At 31.3% G+C, this 14,205-nt stretch overlaps 1 protein-coding gene and 3 non-coding genes across 4 annotated transcripts; all 4 read right to left on the reverse strand.

The window, feature by feature from the left end:
- Positions 1-1,675: 1,675 nt before the first annotated feature.
- On the reverse strand, positions 1,676-1,782 carry LOC120092271. The gene has a single exon (XR_005485981.1). It is a non-coding gene; the product is annotated as a small nucleolar RNA R64/Z200 family (small nucleolar RNA).
- Positions 1,783-1,840: 58 nt separating this feature from the next.
- LOC120092269 lies at positions 1,841-1,928 on the reverse strand. The gene has a single exon (XR_005485979.1). It is a non-coding gene; the product is annotated as a small nucleolar RNA U54 (small nucleolar RNA).
- Positions 1,929-2,138: 210 nt separating this feature from the next.
- Positions 2,139-2,227, reverse strand: LOC120092268. The gene has a single exon (XR_005485977.1). It is a non-coding gene; the product is annotated as a small nucleolar RNA Z199 (small nucleolar RNA).
- An 8,230-nt stretch (positions 2,228-10,457) lies between these two features.
- On the reverse strand, positions 10,458-12,356 carry LOC120091349 (thaumatin-like protein). The gene is made up of 2 exons (XM_039049348.1): positions 12,245-12,356; positions 10,458-11,503 (listed from the first exon to the last, which is right to left on the reverse strand). The coding sequence occupies exons 1-2, from the start codon at positions 12,309-12,311 to the stop codon at positions 10,770-10,772; spliced, it is 801 nt and encodes a 266-aa protein (XP_038905276.1). The 5' UTR covers positions 12,312-12,356; the 3' UTR covers positions 10,458-10,769.
- Between the last annotated feature and the right edge of the window lie 1,849 nt (positions 12,357-14,205).

The following is a 14,205-nucleotide window of genomic DNA, read 5'->3' on the forward strand; positions in this document are numbered from 1 at the left end:
ACTCTGATGCTCCATCTATTTTTAATTTTTATTTAAATAAATGCATCGTGTTCAACATACATATGCATCATCCTTTTGTCACCAAGTAAAGAAACCATCATCGTTAATTAATATGGGTATCATTCCAATTTGAAGAGTAAGTCCCAGTTTTACATAATTAAAAAAAAAAAAAAACAAAAAAAAAAAAAATTAGTTGTGTATCTTCTTTTCATTCATTATTGACTTCAACTTAATAATTGACAAGATATAAATTTCTAAATTCTTCATAATTATCTCTTTCCTCCCAATGTCTTTATTATAGGATGAAAAACAATTTTGCCATTAAAGTAAAATGTGATATACAATAAATCATACATCTACAATTAAAAAGAAAATCCAAACCATCAATGTATGGTTTTTCTTATTGGTTAGAAAAGTACTAAGAGTCATTGTTTATTCTAAAATTTCAAGGCACCAAAATTTAAACCAAACTGAAAACAAAAGTCACAAAGAAGCCTCAAAAGAATTGCATATGTTATTTTCACTTACCTCTAAACTGTAGGTTATTGAACACTTAACAAATGGAAGGACAACAGGTTATTGAACACTTGACAAATAGAAGGATAGTCAAAGCATTAGGAAAAAAACAAAAAATTACAGATTGTGGTGGTAAAATGCTTCACCTAGACAATGAAGAAAGATAAATACTGATCTACTTTTACTCGAAATTTGTTAAAATCAATAGACCAGTCGTTGAAGTTTCAACATTGGATGAAGTTTCATTGTGAAGAATATTTTTTTCGCATGGGATTGGTTTAAGCAAGACATTTCATCGTACCTTAGAATCTCATTTAGGTCATAAAATATGAGATTTCTTTAGTAAGTATTTTTTAAATAAATAATCCAATCATCGACATCGACATTTAAAATCTACTTGGACATGAGGAGGACCTTTTAGATCTATTATTGAAAATTTAAGATTAAAATGGCTAATTTAAGGATCAACCACACTTACTTAAAAAAAATTGACTAAACAGGTATTTTTAGAATGTACTACTCAATTCTCTAATTAAACCCAATTTTTCCTTCTGATAATTTCAACTTCATATAATTTTCTAGCCCTCTAATTTCTTTCAATCTCAAATGCTTTTTTAGTAGGTTGACATCCCGTGTGAGTAATACTACGGCTCGTAGATTGACCCGTTTAGGGTCTGCCAAAGTAGCATGCTTGTGGTTGTTCTATTTCTTAAAGATGCTCTTCTCTTTTATCTCTCTCAAGTCTCAAGCGATTGCTGAGTTTGTAATCTGTCTTTATGTTAGATTAAGAAAATATGCTTAAAGCATCACTCCCTCACTTAAATGATTTTTATCCAAATCAATTTTAATAAAATCGATTATTAAGGTCATTTTGTTTCTTATTTTTATTTTTTAAAATAAAGAAAAACACATACTCCACCCTCCCAACAACCAAATTTTAAGAATAACTTTCAAAAAGTTGTTTCCTGTTTTTAAAAATTTGATTAAAAATTCAACTATAATACTTAAATCATTCTAACGAATATTAATGTTTTAAAAGATAAAACCAAATTTTGAGAACTTATTAAAAAAAAAAAGTAAGTTTCAGAAAGTTGGATTTAATTTTTAAAAACAAAAATACGATCCTAAGAAATCAATTTTATTTTTAATTCATCCGAAAGTTAAGCTCAGAATATGAACATTCATTCTCATCGACTTATCTTTCCGAGAAAAGAAAAATCTCTGAAGTCTGACATGTGAATTTTATCCATAATTCATCACCGCAACAGAAGCGAAAATCCCTAAACCACTACACAAAATCACAACAAATACACGCTGTAGCAGAAGCTCTCATATCGTTTTAATAGATCTCTACACAATTTTCAACTTCAGAATAGCGTATATTGCCCGTTAAGGCATGTAATCACAGAGCAACCGCTACAGAAAAAACGCATTTCCAGAGAAAAGCAAAACAGGTCGAAGAGATGGAGATCAGGGGCATAATAGGAGATGGAAACAGTCACGGTTAAATCAGAAACACGGACCAATATAAAAACCTCATCAAATCTCAAGATCAAATAATCAAATAATCAAATAATCAAATACTTGATCGAACAAATATTCATGTAAAGAAAGAAAAGCTAGATCATCAGAGACTTAAATACCAAAAATCATGGATATGGAACATATTTTCCATTCATATTGTTGCAGTTTTTTTCTCATCACTTGATTCACGTAAAGAAAGAATGATAAATAACATCAGAGCGAACAGAGAAAAGACACCAAGAACAGCTTGTGAAGAAAATAGATTCAGAGTACAAAGCGGAAGAGAAGGATTGTGAAACCTAAACATGGAGGCGATTATTTATAGGTCTAATTTCGCCGCCGGGTAAGAAACCCTAGCCAGTAGGAGAACGAAGGGTTTTGCCCTTTCAGTGGAAATTCTGAGCAATTGACATAGTGGGCCGTCGGCCCAACCAAACGATGAGTCCAACTTTCATTGGCCCAATAGTACATTGCAAACGTTATCATATCGCACCCTACTTTCTAGGGTAGTTTTAAAATTTGTCTATTTTAAGAATTGGGATTATTATAGATTTAATCCATTTTAAAAACTTATATTCATAAATGTTTGAATATTTGGATATTTTTATGTAAGGATTTTAATCTTATTTTTCGACAAAAAAATACTTTTTGAGATGGACGGCTGGAGAGAGAAAATAATGTATATTTTTTCATATTTACAAAGCAATTTTAATATTGAAGAGATAAAATGTATTTACTATATTCTATTAATTATTTGAGATTTTTTCTCATTTTCAATGGGATAAAAAAATGCATTTGATATGATTATATTTTTCATTTAATGCATACGAATTCATGGTTATTTAAAATATATCTTATAACATTGTTTTAAATGTGTTTTTTTATCCATATATAAAATATATCACAATATATAAATCAGAAATTGATTAAATGTTCAACATTAATCTCAGTATACATCATAAATTTCTTTTATATCATAAATATGTAATCCCAATAAATCAAAATTTAACAATAACTTCCTAACAAAAGTAGTAATTCAAAATTAATTTAACAACATCAATATACCACAATATATCATAAATTCTATTTATATCATAGTATATATATCATACATTTCATACTTTTAAATAAACAAAGGCATATACGAGTACATATACTAGAGTATATATATTGAAGGAACCGTGAGGTCCATTGTGGAAGTGGAAGCGGTCCCAATTTTCACAAAATTAAAATTACAGATAACAAAAGATGTATTATATAGAATTTACAGTATGCTTTTAAAGAAGGAATCATTAGGGTTGAAAACAATTACTTACCCTTGAAGCCAAAAGTCTTCATGAAATTCTTTCTCGATTCAGTCACGAACTCACAAAATCTCCTCGAACAAGAAGTACAGTAATCCCAGAGATTTGGACACCACCAAAAAAGAGCCTCATGTATTCTCTATAGGGTATGAGAATTTTCATAAGTGTGTGGGCTCTGATATTTTTGGGAAGATGAAGGAAGAAATTGAGAAGAGATTTTCCAGGGAAGATTTCTGTAGGAAAACTCGGAAAAAACACACAAAGAGCACGATTTTGTGATATCTTATGCGAAGAAGAATGAATAGTCCGTTAAAAAGAATCCCACATCCCCACGTTTTTTAGAGAATTAGAAGGAGAGAAGTTGTAACTCCCTCTCTTTAATTTTAAAAATAAAATTAACTTAATATATATATATATATAACTAATTTATTATTATATATATAACTATATGTCATATCAAATATAACACATAACCTATAGTTTTTATATTGTATCAAATACAATATCACCTATAGTTTTTAATTCTCACAATCATTCATGATATTTGATATAAATCAAATTTATATTAAATTTAATTATATGAATCCAATTCACATAATTAATATTTGAATCATATTTAAATATTTATTTCATCTCAAATAAACTTTATATATCAAATACATTATACTAATTATATCGAATATAATTAATTTAAATTAATTATATCATATATAATCAATTTCCTCAATTAATTTGAACGATTCAAATTAATCCAAAATCAATTTTCAATAATCCTAATTGAGTTACATAGGGGATCTTATGGACCTATAGATTGAAGCTCTAGTGGTACTTGAATAATTAATTAAACTCTTTTAATTAAATTATCCAACATCCATTAATTGTCAGTCACTCCACTAAAGGCCGACAGCTGCACTCTTCGCACTACAAATATATTTTTGTGTCCATTGGATATAACCAGTTAACAGTACGGTGACTCTTCACAGATTGCTCGTAAGTACAGTTTGGCCAGCAATACCATTTTACCCCTTGTAGTTACATTTAACTCCTTAAGTACCACTGATCCCTCTCATGAACAATAAGTCATGGTCCAACTATGACCAAACCTCTCTTGAGCCCAAGAAAGAGTGTGACGTCACGAAATCAGTCCTTAAGGGAACAAATTACCTATTTATCCCGACATTAGGGAATGAGTGAATTTTGTCTTGTGTAGTTGTGTTCCCAGCTCCCCAATCAGACGAATCCCTAATATGGTAGGCTATTGAGTCGGTGATCTAGCCACTTTTACCCATACAAATCAAAAGACCGCCTTCATAGGCAAGAGTTCACAACTCACTCAGAATTCAAGTCATGTCTGATGGAACATAAAGAACGCATGCATGACGGAAGATGAAATTGACAACATTCTAATTGCAATAAAAACAAGAATAAGCATGCAAAAGGGATAGAAAATACAACATTTGAAGACTCCACCACAAACTTCCTCTCCCGAGCTCGAACGACACCACCAACAGTAAATCTTCGCTATTCTCTAATTGAAGAACACGTTATGGGACTGTTTTGTTAGTGAAAATAAGGGAATTTCACTATAGAAAGAATGAGAGTAAAGGAGAATTGAGGTGGAAGAGTTTAAGTCAAAAGTTGTGAAAGCATTAGTCTTGCAAATTTCAAAAGCAAAACCTTTTGTAGAGAAAACACATGCAAAATCCCATTTTGCATATCTTCCACCTCAAACTCCACTAGCATGTAATCTCTAGATGTCAAGCTTGGAAAATGCCACTTCAAAGTCCATTTAGTTAGTGGGAAAATTCAACAATTGGATTTTTCCATTAACTAGTTTTTTTTTAAAAAAAATGAAATACAATTTTCACATTTTAGAAATTATTTGATTAAAACCATTTCAATTAAATAAAAAAAAATAAATTTAACATCACATATTAAATTGTTCATGACACCTAACTTTAATTAATCACATTAATCAAGTTTAATAAATACTTTCATGCTAATGATCAAGTATACTCTAAAAAATAATTAATAAACAAATTAATTGTTTAATCGTAAATTATATCTCATATAAAATATAATTTTCTCTAAAACCCGAATTTGAATATTTCAAATTCTCACTTCACCTAGTTCTTCAATTTTGTCCGTATTGAGTTAGCAAGGAGACCCGATGGACCTATAGATCATGGGCTTCAACGATCCGAGACTAACCAGTCAAACTCTTTAATATAGTTAATTAACATTCATTACCAAACATGACTATCCTTTATAGCCTGTAGTTGCATTCCCCTCACTATAAATATATTATGTGTCTATTTGATATAACTGTTATCAATAAGTTGATCCTTCACAGGTTGTTCGTAACCTCAGCTAGGTTAAATATCGAAAATAGCCCTGGGTTACATCTTTTCTCCTTAAGTACCACTTTCTCTCTAATGAACAATTGATTTAGAATCATAATCACTAAATCTATTCCCTCTTAGGAGTGAATTTTATCTTGCAAATTCTATGTCCCAAGCCATCTACCCGGTCTTATCCCTGAAATGGGAGACATATTGAGCAGCGACGCTAGGCTTATCCTTACCTATGCAGATCAAGGGACAATCGTGAATAAACAGGAGTTCATAGACAACTCAGGATTCGAATCAAGTTATCTAGGTCATCAAGAAGTGAAATTAATCAGTGTTAACAGTAAATAGTGTTAATATGTAACAGTGATTATTTCATGGTGTCTTACAAAATCTCACCGTGTAGAACACCCCCGCTTGTATGTCTCTACATGAACGAACTGATCACATTGTTTATGACACTTTACAACATTTGTAACAATCATAAAGCGGATCGTTGTTGACTTAGAAAAGGGAGAGGAAAATAAATATGCAATTTATGTTATGCGTTGATCTCCATGCGCCGATGGTCACGCGTTGGACTAGAAAATATACAATATGCATTTAAGCATTTATGCGATGACCATATGTTCTTGCCACAAGTTTTCTCGCTTTCTCGCCAAGTATAACGAGAACGCAAGTTTCTCGGGATGATCTGAGGTCGAACACAGGGGCTTGTAACTCAATACTGTTTGTGAAGTAATGTGTTTGAGGCGATGCATAAAAGTAAAAAGATAAAAGTTAAAGGATTACATGCTACTCCTACTCCTAACTAAACAAATTAAGCAATGGAAGTTTAATTATGAGAACTGATAGAGATACAACAGTCGTTAACACATACTAATGTTTGTTATGTTAGGTCGTCCGAGTAATCCCAGCTCGCCACACTAACGCATCGCGCACCTCTTGGTGGCTGGCCGAATGCTTATATCTCTATAATGCATGGTTGCGTCGAGCATAAGATCGTGCCTATCTCTAGGAACAATGCATACTTTGCTTTAGTGTGTTCCACTACTCACCCTTTCAGGCTGTTAGTTGCGGCTAAACAGCTCATAGACGAGCAGCCCCTAGAAAAGCGTTGCTACATCCTCACACCAAGCGAAGAGGATTAACTCGCTATACTCGCACAACGCACACCTCTCGGTGGGTTGGTACATGCGTCCTATCTCTAGGCTACACAGTTGAGTATGCGATTACCTTTGATAACTAAATGATGAAGGTAAATGATGACAAAGATGAAGGAGATGAATAAGATGGTGTTGAAGGAATTAAGATATGCACTGATCACAAAATGTATTAATGTCTTAAGCCAAAATGTAATACAATACAGGGACAAGAGAAGAAATGGAAGGTTAGATGAAAATAATCTCTTGCTTTTCATCTGAAATGCGTCAAGGCTGGTGGTGGTACCATGGATGGATGGTGGAGAAATCTCTCTCGAGTTCTATCTTCGACGAAAACTCCGGCCGTCACTTGGAATGGCTTGTGGAGGTGAAGAATCCTCAAAGAAAATCTCGTTCATGCTCTCATCTGTAATCGCAAACATCTACCTTAAGGCAGAAGCTCGGATGCTTTGAAGTGAAGGTCCAAGGTGCTATTTATAGAGCTTAAACATCAACAACGTTCATGATTGCATTCCGTTTCCCCGCTACCTTTGTCGCGGTATGGACAATGTCAACGTCATCTTATCTTGTTGATACTTCTAAGGTATACGTTCAAGCTTATTTCTCCTAAATTGCTAACACATTCCATCTACCTTGTGAGCAGTCTTTTATCACGATTGTCACTCTGTGGACGCAACATTCCATGCGGCGAACTAATCTTTATGACAATTAACTTATGTGATCAACCTTGCAGTGGTCTAGGATCGACGCATGTGATCAATTCCTATAATATCTACAAAAATGGACAATTTGACGCAGAATAATGCATGGTATAGGGTTAGTGAGGATTTTTGGTGCTGATTGACGCAAGCTCACTTTTCACATGAATTCTTAGTATTATCAACACATATTCTGCTTGTTAACCCTCATAATTCTAAGTAAAAGGCTACAATAGCTTGTATTTCTACGAACTATCAATTGTATTCAATAGTATCTCCAGAAATAGGTACATAACCTAATCCATGTGCTATAGACGATTTAGGCTATTTTACTTGAACTTGATCAAGTTTATGTCTCCACATAAAGTCCAAGTATTCATGACAATAGCCAAGGATTCGTAGTTTATTGGATTTAGAGTTATTACAATCAACAATACTTGTCTGAATAAACTTCATATATGTTTACTGTTTATAGAACTACAAGTTTTAGGACATACAACCCAATAATGTCACCTATGATCGTTCTAGTGAAATGTAAGTCTTTATTCTTAATGGCATTATATAATGAGACTATTCATTTTATGGTTCGGTCTTATACAAACCCTTTTGTATAGAACACTCTCGCTCACATGTCTCCACATGAATGATCATATCATATCATTTGTAGCACTTTACCATAATTGTAACATCTACGAAGTGGGCTGTATTCATAGTGTCACTAGGATAAGGTATCTAGTCTTATCCATCTACTACAGACCATTAAGTTATCACTTAAACACGATCCAGTTATATGTCTTTATCTACATGTTTAAGCTACAGAAGATAACATTGGATGTTAGTTTAATGGTTGTGTGGGTTAATGCTACTAAATGTTGAATAAAAATATCTCATGTTTTATTAAATAAATAAATCTTTTGTACACTACAATTACAAACTATAGGATCCACGAGATTTAGGGCATCAACCCCAATAATTTTTATGTTTGAAGTAAAACTTGGGACAAAAAATCACATTAATATCAAATGGAAAAAAAAATCCCAACTAATTAATAATATATAATAACCACATTTAAAGCTTAATGGAATCTTTTGAGATTTCTGACTACTTAAATGGAATTTATGATATATATTGTAATATAAATGAAACTTATGTTATATATTATGATTTATGTTGAACGTTGAGTGATTTATATATTGTGGAATATTGAAATTGTTAAATTAATTTTGAATTACACTTCTGTTAGGGAGTCGTCGTTAAAATTTTAATTTATTGCGATTATATACACTATGATACAAAAGAAATTTACAATATATACTGGAATTTATGTTGAATATTGAGTCAACTTTTGATTTATATACTGTGGTATATTTTATATATTGGTTAGAACATTTGTAAGCATCTAAAATAATGTTTTAAGGTATATATAAAATAACTATGAATCAGTTAGAAAAACTAGTTTCTTGATATGTCTAAATGTGTTAAGTGAAAAATAGAATCTTAAATGCATTTTCTCTCTATAATTGAAAATGAGAAGAAATATTAAATAATTAATAGAATATAATAAATGCATTTTCTCTCTCCAACCATCCACCATAAGTTGTATAATTGTAGGTTGGGAACTAAAAGATAATTAGATCCTAATTTTTGTGTAATTAACTAATTCACTTACACATTTGTGAAAATAATATAAAATGTTGACATAGTTGAAATGTAGAGTCTTTATTAAGGTGTTATGTGTTGTTATCCCTTAAGAATTCTTTAGAATATGAAAATCAAAAGTTGTCTCTCATATGTATCTGTTTGTATATATTGATAAAGTATATTAATAATACATCATTGATACCATATTTTAATTATTGATAAAATTTAGATTATCAAATGAGTTCAACTCAACAATAATTCACATGCACTTTCATCACGCTATTTTTCATTCCTACTATTTTTATATTAAATTAACATAAAACTACAATAAAAGTAACTCATGCAAATTAACCAAATTTTGTTTTCTTCTTTTAAATATCTTGGATTAATTTGTTTTCCTCGTAGTGAATGCCATGCCAAAATTCTCGTTAACATTTTATATGGTCGGATTTTATTTTTTAGCGCATATAGAACTACACTTTAGAACCAAAATTACAATAGAAGTAAAACTAATGGCAATTTCAAGGATAATACTTTTGCGAAAGATACCGCTTCAAAAGTTTGTAATTTATCTTTTTGATTTGAATTTTATTTTAATTTGGTCCCTATATTTCAAGACCTACACTTTTTAACCTTAATTTTTCACTAAACACTCACTTTCAATTTTTTATTATTTAATTTAACATCATTAAAAGAATTATAATTAATTAAATGTCACTATTTTTCCATCCTTATTAAATTTAATTTTAAAAATTTATTTCATAATAAATTTATATTAATTAATAGATATTAACACGGAAATTAAATTTGAGTATTTATAAAAGAAGATTAAAATGTATAAATTGTGAAAACTAAGGACTAAAACGAAACAGAACTTAAACTTGAAAACTAAAGCACCGTTTAGTAACAATTTGGTTTTTGATTTTTGTTTTTGAAAATTAAGCTTATAAGCATTACTTCTAACTCCAAATTTCTTCATTAGTTATCTACTTTTTATCAATAGCTTAAAAAACCAAGCCAAAATTTGAAAATTAAAAAAAGTAGTTTTTAAAAATACGTTTTTGTTTTTGGAATTTGATTAAGAATTCAATTATTACACTTAATAAAGATGCAAATCATAGTAAATAAGGAGGAAATAAATTTAATTTTCAAAAACTCTAAACCAAATATGAAATATTTACCAAACAAGTCCTTAGTTTTTAAAATTTTGCTATATATTTTAAAACATGGATAAAAACTAGAAAATAAAATAAAAAATCTATGCGTACAAGAGATGTTTATAAACTTAATTTTCAAAAACTAAAAACTAAAAATCAAATGAGGTGCAACATCTTGAAACCAACAAAAATCAAACTCAAAATGCAAAGTACTAACAGCATAACATTTAACCTAGGACCAAATAAAAATAGCAAGTTCTACATCATATTCTCTGTTTTTTTTTTCCTTCCGATTCTTCAAAGACGTTTTTGAAATTAAAATAAGATTTTATCATTCATATAAACATCACAACACAACTAAACAAACCAAAGCCGATCCACATCCTCGTGGTTGTGACTGTCATCACTCGACCCACTTCTATTCTCTCGCCGTCGCTGCCGTATCGCTGCTACCCCAACCCGCCGGGCAGAACGTGACGACGAATTCTCTGGCGGAGCAACTGGCCAACGGCGCCGGCGAATCGAACGCAAAGCTATAGTACGAGGGACAAACTTCCTTAAACATCCTCGAATACAAACTCGGTTTGCAAGTCTCCGGCGTTCCGTACGCATTTCTGCAGCAGAACGAGTCCAATCCAAACGCCAAACAAGCGCTTCTACAAGCCACGACTTCACCATTCCCATTCAATACCTTCAATTCATCTGGGCAAATTTCATTCAGATCCTTCTCGCAACTTCCAATCGCGCATTTGGGGGAAATCGGCTGTTTGGAGTTGACTGAAATCGGGAGGTTGAATCCATCGACAAGGCTTATGTCGTAGAAACTGGGCTTCGATTTGTCTTCTTGGAGGGTGATTTCGACGAGTGTCGCTGGTGGGGTTCCGATTAGCCCCTTGCAGGCGAGTTTTCCGCCGCAGTCGCCGGTTTCGCAAGCCGAGTGTTGTTGGTTAGGCCCGAAGTTGCAGCCGGTTCTGGCCCAGAACCGTCCGGTCCACGATGCCGGTGCTGTGACGCGCTGTGTTTGGCCGGAAGGGAGAGTGAACCCGCCGTCGGCAATAATCGGCTGGCCGGCGTTTGCCGCCGTCGCTGGCCATATGGTGAATGGGCATTTGTTTCGGAAGTAAAATGTCACTGTGTGCGCCCTGCCCTGTTCTGCATATACAAATTAAGATAACTCATTGTACAGTTTAACAAATATTCAGTAGATAATTATGATTTGACAGTTGATAAATTTTGCTATATAATTTCATAAATGATGTTTTTTTAATATAATTGGAGATAGGAAGATTTGAACCACATATATCTTGAGCCCAATTTTTCTAGTACCACTATAGTACTATATTCTCTTGTTTATAATATAAATTTGTGTTAGTAAATATTTGTACGTGGACCCTACATTAATATTATTGGATTACATCCTATTTTTAGAAATTCGATGATGTGACACACAATAAGTTGTAATATAGGAAATTTTCTTGTTGAACTATAATTGCTTTAGCAAAGGGTCATAAATGAATTATTATATAAAAAGTTGAAATATAAAATTTTGTTCCTCTCTACTAGAGATATTAGTGTTGTCAACTCAAGACATATCGAATAGTACTCAAATGGTGCATCGAAAAATTTCGTGACAAAATTTTTACTTTTTTTTATTAGCATTAACAATCTACTGTCAAAATGAATATAATTCAACTAATATAAAATATGTACTATCAACATGACTAGAGGTTCGATTTACTTACCATATACATTGTCAAAAATAAATATGCATATATATATTAACCAGCTGAATAGAAGGGAGATCAAGTTTGAATTGAAGACATCCTTTATCTATATAGTCTAAAACAAGGTAAACATATAGAAAAATTAAGGGAGAGTTAATGATTGAATTACCAAACGAAAAGAAAATGGAAGAGAGGAAGAAGATGAAGAAAACAGGTAAACGATTGGGAAACTTCATTTGAAGAGATTGGGTGAAAGATAAAAGGGATTGAATAATGAGAGAGTTTATTTATAGAAAATGGGGGAGTGGATGATGAGATGCCACATTATTATATGTTGAAGCTGCTTGAATTATACTTCAAGATTTGATACATATGGAGAAGCTTTATTAAAGTGACATGATTGTGTTGGCATACCTTTAAGCATTATCATTAGCTATACATTAATTAAAACCCAAATGCATGAGAAGTGGATGTAAACTCTCTGTGTTTGCTTCAAGCAATGGAAATCACCCTTATTATTATGATTATCTCATTGCCATTTGAATATATATTGTAGGTTTAAATTTCTTCTGTTTTTGGTCTCTCTGGTTTGCCATGAAGTATCCCCTCTGTCGAGGCTTTCACAAATGTGATGAAAAGTATTAAAGAAAGAAAATACTTAGATCAACTCATTCAAGTGTTCGAACACAAGATGTCATGTGACAATTTTTTTCTTTTTAAAAAATATTAAAATCGTCAGCGACAAAGAAAAATGATACATAACTAAAGATAATTGGCCAAACTAAATCAACCCTAAATCTATATACAAATGACCCACATGTTAGACATATTTTAAATAATAATACGTATAATTAAAATATGAAATATGTATGTGGATTGATATTTTATTACATTGGGTTATTTTATTAGGTTGGGCTCTCTTACGTGAATTATTTAATTAAGACCCTAAATTCCTAATTGAGTATGGATGTAATGGGTAGGAGCCCATTCCTAGTTAATTAATGTTTAATGGGAACCTTAGTTGAATTAATATATAAAGAGACGTTAAGACTATGTTCCCCAATATACCAAAACAATACGCACTCAATCTTTTTTAAATCTCATCTAGAGAGAGATCCCAACAAAGGTATTCAGAGTTGTGGTTGAAGAAGGCAAATAGTCATCTTAAAGTTATCGTCAATCTCTCAATGGAATTCGGTATATTATTTATTCTTGACAATTATACATGAATGATCTTAGAATTAATCTATTCAATACAGATTTAAAGTAATTATGATAACAAGTGGTATAAGAGCATGATTTATATGTTAGATTGCCGATTTATATTCGTTTATCATTGATCTTGATTTTTTTTTTTGTAAAAAAAAAAGGTTTAAGGTTTGTATAATAGATGTTTTTAATTTTTTTGGCATCTTAAATTTACAGTTTAATGTTGATTTGATCATTGTTCAGGCTTGTTGTTTTAGATAAATTATTTGTAGATCGAGTATTGTAAGGCCGTGTCATTTGTGGCCATTTTTTTTTGTTGTGAAAAAGGCTCAAAGCATAGGTGAAAAACAAAATTCGGAGTGCAGACCCAAGAAATTTCTGTACAGGGTGCTACTGTTATCATATTGTGTGTACATAAAAGCTTTTGACTATATGACTGTCATTTTTTGTGTGTCATGGATTCCCTAGGGGTTTTATTCCATAAATTTAAATTTAAATTTAATTGATAATTTTGTGATTTAAATTTAAATTTGATTGATAATTTTTTGTGATATCACATGTTTATGTTGCATTAATTGTATTTTATATATGCAATTATTGAGTGAATTTGGTAAAAACTATTTGGTGTTCTTCTTCTATTATTTTTTTTTTATATTGTGTCTTATATTTGAGAGTGAGTTGGTCAAAATAATATGTTACCAAACTTGCCTTTTTTTATCTAGATTAGTTTAATTCTAGAATTCAAGATGTGCCATATTCATAGATTTATGCATATAATTATCGACCTAAAGAAAGATAATTATTTGGCCAAATTATGGATATGCATGTAGTAATGAGTATGGGACAACTATAAGGATTGTTCACATGAAAAATAGTCGGTCCAAAGAAAGACTATTTTTTGACAGAGTTTATTATCTATAC

Source organism: Benincasa hispida, chromosome 11, assembly GCF_009727055.1.
Source record: "Benincasa hispida cultivar B227 chromosome 11, ASM972705v1, whole genome shotgun sequence".
NCBI lineage: Eukaryota > Viridiplantae > Streptophyta > Magnoliopsida > Cucurbitales > Cucurbitaceae > Benincasa > Benincasa hispida.